General features: G+C 59.1%; 1 protein-coding gene across 1 annotated transcript; it reads right to left on the bottom strand.

The window, feature by feature from the left end:
* Positions 1 to 708: 708 nt before the first annotated feature.
* Positions 709 to 2,209, bottom strand: MYF5 (myogenic factor 5). Its single transcript, XM_049791980.1, has 3 exons — positions 1,593 to 2,209; positions 1,090 to 1,165; positions 709 to 902 (listed from the first exon to the last, which is right to left on the bottom strand). Exons 1-3 carry the CDS (start codon positions 2,097 to 2,099, stop codon positions 709 to 711), a joined length of 777 nt encoding a protein of 258 aa, XP_049647937.1. The 5' UTR covers positions 2,100 to 2,209.
* Between the last annotated feature and the right edge of the window lie 3,751 nt (positions 2,210 to 5,960).

Below are 5,960 nucleotides of genomic sequence, written 5' to 3'. Positions count from 1 at the left end.
ATTGTGAAAGAGATACATGTGGTTTGTTCTTACTAACTTTACTAAATTTGTCTCTGCCAGAGCGCTGAGGGTAACTGACAGTAAAATTCCCTGACAGGGTATCAGAGCTAGATCATACAGTTGTTTTACAGAGGAGTCACCATGCAATTTTAGGGCCAAATCCTGGAATACGTGTTCAGCCTTGATACCCAGGGAAAGAAACAAGGGCTTTGCCCGGGGCGGGGGGGGGGAAGACAACTATGGAATATTACTTTTACTCTCGCAGAAAATAAAGGCAACGCCGCCCATAGCAGGACAGGAACAGAGGGAGAATCTGCCCCTCCACATTTTTGTTATGTTTCTCCCCCCCCCCCCCCCAACACCAGGGAACACACTTAAAGAACCAGCAATCTTTCTTACAGCACGTTTTATTCGTAGCGGGGTTGCCAGGTTTAGCCCGTGTGTCCCGAGCCCCAGGGTCACTCTGCCTCGAGTGGGGGGGGGGGGGGGGGGACACGGACGGACCCCGGGCCGGGGCATTTTGCCCCCCCCCCCCCCCCCCAGCCCCGGCGGGCCAAGCAGCGCTGGGGCTGCCCCTCTCGCCCGTAGAAGCGGCTGGGCGAGGGGGGGGGCGGCCTCGGGAAGTTGTTGTGGGGTTTGTTTTTTTTTTTTTGGGGGGGGGGGGGGGGGCGACAAGGCTCGGGGTACCGGCCCCCCCCCCGGACTCCCTCATAGCGCCTGGTAGGTCCGACGTGGCGGCGTCGTCCCGGGCGTCCCCGGCCCCGAATCGATGCTGGCGCTGGGGGAGAGGGGGTCGGCGTGGCGGGGGGGCAGCCCCGGTTCCTCCGCCGGGGAGAGGCGGTCCACGATGCTGGAGAGGCAATCCAGGCTGGACAGGGCGCTGCTCTGCTCGGCGGCGTACCCTGAGGCCGGGATGGAGGTGGGGGGGGGGGGGGGGGGGGGGGGGGGGGGGGGGGGGGTGTGTGATGAGAGATGATGAGAAGGGGCAACGCGTTACAGCGGGAGACCACCACCCCCCGGGCCCCCGCTTCTTCTACCCCCCCCCCCCCCCCCCCCCGGCCCCCGCGGCTGCCGGCGGGGCGGCCTTACCGTGGGCCATCTCGGGGCAGTAGACGGCGTCGAAGCTGCTGCCTCTCGCCGACCAGACGGGGCTGCCGCAGTCGGCCTGCAAGACAGCGAGGGGCGAGTGCCGGCCCGGACGCCCCCCCCCCCCCCCCCAAAAAAAAAAACAAAAAACAAAAAAAAAAAAAAAAACCACAAAACCAGCGAGGAGGGAGCCCGCTGGGCAGCGCCTCCCCCCCACCCCGCGCTAAACTGAGGGGGGGAAGGAGACGAGCCCCCCAGGGGATGGGGAGCTCGGTGCTGGCAGCGTGTGTGTGTCCCCCCCCCAAATGCGTTCCCGCAAAGCCCACGCGTACGCTGAGGGTTCAAGGTGAGAAGGGGCTCGTTTCGTTCCCATCGAACCGTCCGCCTTGTCCTGCTGTCCGGCTGCCTTCGGCTCGTCTCACGCCCGTGGCTGAGGGGGACACCCCACCCCCCCGGGGGCCTTCGTGGGGTCCCCACAGCCCCATCGCTCCTGCCCCTTCTCTTACCATCCCGTCGGAACAGCTGGAAGTGGGGCTGGTCGGTTCGGAGCAGCTCTGTCCCGGCAGGTGGTAGTAGTTTTCTACCTGTTCCCTCAAGAGCTCCTGGAGGCTCTCGATGTATCGGATGGCGTTTCTCAGGATCTCCACTTTGGGGAGTCTTTGGTTGGGGTTGGCGGTGGTGCATCTCTTCAGGGTCTCAAAAGCCTGGTTCACTTTCTTCAGCCTCCTCCTCTCCCTCATGGTGGCCGCCTTCCGCCGGTCCATGGTGGTGGATTTTCTCTTGCAGGCTTTGCAAGCCCACATGAGGCAGTGGCCGGCCTGGTGGTGGCCAGTGGGAGCTCGGACGTGCTCCTCTTCCTCGGAGCAGGCGGGCTCGGGAGGGTCGTGGGTGCCGAAGGCAGGCAGGTCCCGGGGCTCAAAATCCTCGGGGAACTCGCCCTCCGGGGAGGAGAGGCAGGAGCTGTCATAGAAGAGCTCGGACGGGGAGAACTGGCAGCTGTCCATCACCTCCATCCCTGCAGCGGAGGCGTCGGTGTGGGGCGGCAGCCACCGGCTCTGGGCGAGGAGCTCCGCAGCGCGCTGGGCCAATTTCCTCAGTAATTAGCGACCCGAGACGAAGTGTCCTTTGGCTGATGCGGGGGGCCCTTATATATACATGGAAAGGGAGGCTGGTCCGCAGCGGCCGCTCTGTATTAGCATATCCCACCACATCCCCTGCCGGGGGCTGTCTGGGCAAGCCCCCTCCGGTCCCCAAGAGACAATTTGCTCCGCACCGCTCCTTTGGAGAGCCCTGAGCTGGGCACTTCTCTAGCGAACGTCCTCCCCACAGCTGGGTTGCGACATCTCCCAAGTTTAAGCCAAGCCTGGGAATTTGCAGGTTTGGTAAGGACCGAGAAAGAGGGGCAGTGGATGCCCACCGACCGCTGACATTTCTTCCAGAGTCGTCCCTCGTCCCTGTCTTCCCATCTCCCATCACGCGCCGCAGTGGGACGGACACCGGCTCTCCCCACGGGGCAATTAACACGGAACCCCCCCCATAGCACCTACGGTGTCTCCTTGCGTGTCTTTATTCCCCACAGGCCGTGGCCCAGGTCTAACCTGTAACAATTTACCCCTCTTTTCAAGACCTAAGACTTGTTCACGTATCTTGAGCGGCGCTTTGTCCTGTGGCTGAAGTCGTGTCACCGAGCGTGTAAATTTGCAAACTGGGGGACAAAAAGGCACAGCTACCTGTGGCCGGGAGAGACGAAGAGCGGGGAAACCCAGGTTTTAGTGCTGTCGGATCGGGTCCCAGGGAAAGGGTCTCACAAAAGAAAAGGGTACGTGTCTGCTCCGAGACAAATCCCCTTCCCATTCTTTCTCCTACTCGTGTGACCCGGTGCCGCTAGAGACACACCAGTCGAGCAGCGCCTTGGGCTTGCTAATTTTCTGCTTTCAGGCAAACTTGTACCGTTACAGATGCGTCCCAGCTGCCAGTGCAACAAACCCCTCCTGGAAGTGTAAAATTTCTAACCCCGCAATCCCTAAGTAACTTTACACAAGTCGGGGACAAAAGCTTCGCAGAGCTCCAGCCGCAGCAGTAGCTGAGCGGAGCGGTGCAAGGGTCATTAGAGTGGTAATGAAGCCATTTAACAGGCATTCGCTAACGCGCAGGAAGCCTTTGGTTTCATCCAGGTGGCTTTTGTAGTTGAGGAAAATATTAGGAGAAGGCAAAGGCAACCTTCCCTACCTGGGAATAAAATTATGTGACCTAGGTTAACTCAAACGGAGAGCGAGTGACCCAGCAGCGGTTCAAACGCTACGGAGCCGGTCTGTGTGCCCAGGAAAAAGGCGTCTTCAATTAACCTCTCGTCAGGAAGAGGTAATGCGGAGGGCATTGGCGAGCCGGTTGTCTCAAGGAGCCGCTCTTCGAGTGAGCGAGGCGGGTAGGGAACATCTCCTTAGGGATGCACAAGCGCACACCGCTGGCAAGTTTTCCCATCCCCCGGGCGAGCGGCCGGCAGCTGGGGCTGGGGCTGGAGACCCCCTCTGCTCCTTGCCTCCCCTCTCCCCCCCAAACCCCCAAAAGGCGGATTTCCACTCTTAGGCTAAAACTTTTCCTAAAAAACCCCCACCAAACCCATGCACACACCCTTCTTCCTATAGCGGATGCATAATTATCTAAAGGCCGGGGAAGGGCTACATCTGCACTGCTTCGGTTTATTTGGGGCCATAAACGGGGGGAGCCCCCTTTGAAATGAATACTGTAGGAAAAGCAGAGAGTTGATAAAGGAGTAAAGTTACAGAAAGGGGAAAGCTCAGAATGTCAGGCTTCTGCCGCTCCGAGGTGCAGGTTGCTGTTGAGTTGGGCCACATCTGAACCAGCGCAGTTCCCTATTGTTTTCCTAAGAAACCGGCAGTCCAAAGGGGGGGTCTGCTCGGCAGTAACTTGAACTCTTCACCGGGCTCTGGCGTGCACACACACACACAATTTGATTTAGCACGTTTGCACTGGCTAAAATAGACCTGTTTACAGATTTATGCTTTGTGCACAAACAAACTTGATCTTTAACGTGCCGGTTGCGGTTCTGATCGCCTTTTGGGGGGTTTCTCTCCGAGCAGGCGGTGTGGATCTCCCGGTGCACAATGCCAGCTCCCTCGGTCCTGCTCTCCTGGCGTCCAGAGCTTTAGCTCGCAGCTTTAACTCTTAATCCAGCGAGGCTGGGGCCGTTAAGAAACGTGCCTTTTCCCCAAAAGTCTTTGAGGAGCTAGGAAAATTTGTTTCCTTTTCCCTTGAATATTTGGGGGGAAGGGGAAGAAAGGATGGAAGAGCCTGTCACTCAGGAAGGAAAAAACATCTGTAATTAGTATCCCTTAAGAGCCCCGGCTCCTCTGGTAAAGTGATCTCAAAACAAATTTGCAAAAGTGCAGTAGGCGAGTGGAACTAAAGAAAGGGGAGAGAAAACACAAATTATTAAGGCTGGCTAATGAGGCTGCTGGGGGGGGGGGGGGGGGGGGGTGTATGCTGCATTTCAGGAGGCTCAAATCCCGAAAGTGGGAACAGCCTTGGGCATCAGACACTGTCTGCTCCTGCTGCCGGCCGGGGAGAAAATGGTGAACGTGTCAGAAGCTCGTTAAATGGTGTGTCGTGTCCCCCCCCCCCCCCAGCCCTCCCCGCTCCGCAGCGATCGCCCTCCCGCACCTATTCCTGGAGGGATTCAGTCCCGGGGGAGGGGGGAGCACTGGCAGAGCGAGCGCTCTTTTTCCAAGCCCCGCGACTTTCTCTGCTTTCTAAGCGAAGAAAATCCCACAGAAACCATAAATCACCGGGCCGGGGGGGGGGGGGGGGGGGTGAGAGAGGTTTTTGGGGGCCCACGGGAACGCGCCCCTCCGCACCCCCTCAAAGCACCACGCCGTTCCCCCCGCAGACCTCTCGGAACGCCGGAGAGCGTTATTTTATTTAATGGGGTGAGTGGGGTGGGGGGGGGGGGACACACCGACACGACCGACAGAAGCGTGTGTGTGTGTGTGTCCCCCCCCCCGCCGTCGGGTCGGTGGGTGCCGTCGGGGGCTGCTCCGCATCGTCCCGCCAGCAAAACTGTTTCCCAGTTGGGGGGTGTGGGGAAGGAGGAGAGGGGGGGGGTGGTGGTGGTGGGCCGGGGTCTTCCAGCCGTGTGAGAAACGTTTGGTTCCCCCCAGCGCTGGGAACGGTGCGCACCTAAGTAAACACATTAGTACCTGCCAGAGGGATTTGTGTGGAAGACAGCTGAAGAAGGCATTGGCCTCTGCTGGCACCCCGGGACTCCCAAGAGAGATCAAAGGGGCACGAAGGGGTTTTTAGCAGCCTTGAGACTGGGAAAAGTCGCTCGTTGCTGCTAGCGGAGGGACGGCCCAGCGAGCACATGGTTCAATTCTTCAACACCCCCCCCCCCCACTGCCGTTCCCCAGTTCGTTCTCCACAGCAAGGTGGAAGCTCTGGAAAAATCGGACGGGTTCCCCAAGGCGGCAGCGATCCGAGCAGGAATTTTTTTTTTTTTTCCCGTGGAAATAGGTGCTGGGTCGACCCCTGGCCCGCCTTGCTTTCGAGATCCGAAAAGAAGCTGAGCCCGCTGCCGGCTTGCCCTCCTCCTTCTCTGGGTTGCGGGCGGTTTTACGGAGGGAAATAAAGATGCACAATAAAAAAAAAAAAAAAAAAAAATTAAAAAAGGGGTTTAGGGGCGGGGGGAGGGGGTGTCTGCCCCCCGGCAGCAGCGCTCCAGCCCGCTTTCCTCGCGTTAAGTAAACGGCAGCGGGGCCGAGGGACCGGGGGGGGGTGCGGGGGGTGTCACTTGCATTCGTGTAAAAACGTCCATGAGTTTGTGAATCACAAACCTCTTGTCTTTACCCAGTTATTAC

Source organism: Accipiter gentilis, chromosome 34 (assembly GCF_929443795.1).
Source record: "Accipiter gentilis chromosome 34, bAccGen1.1, whole genome shotgun sequence".
In the NCBI taxonomy this organism is placed as follows: Eukaryota; Metazoa; Chordata; class Aves; order Accipitriformes; family Accipitridae; genus Astur; species Astur gentilis.
The sequence above is the reverse complement of the archived record's forward strand: the minus strand, read 5'-3'. Positions and strand labels throughout refer to the sequence as shown.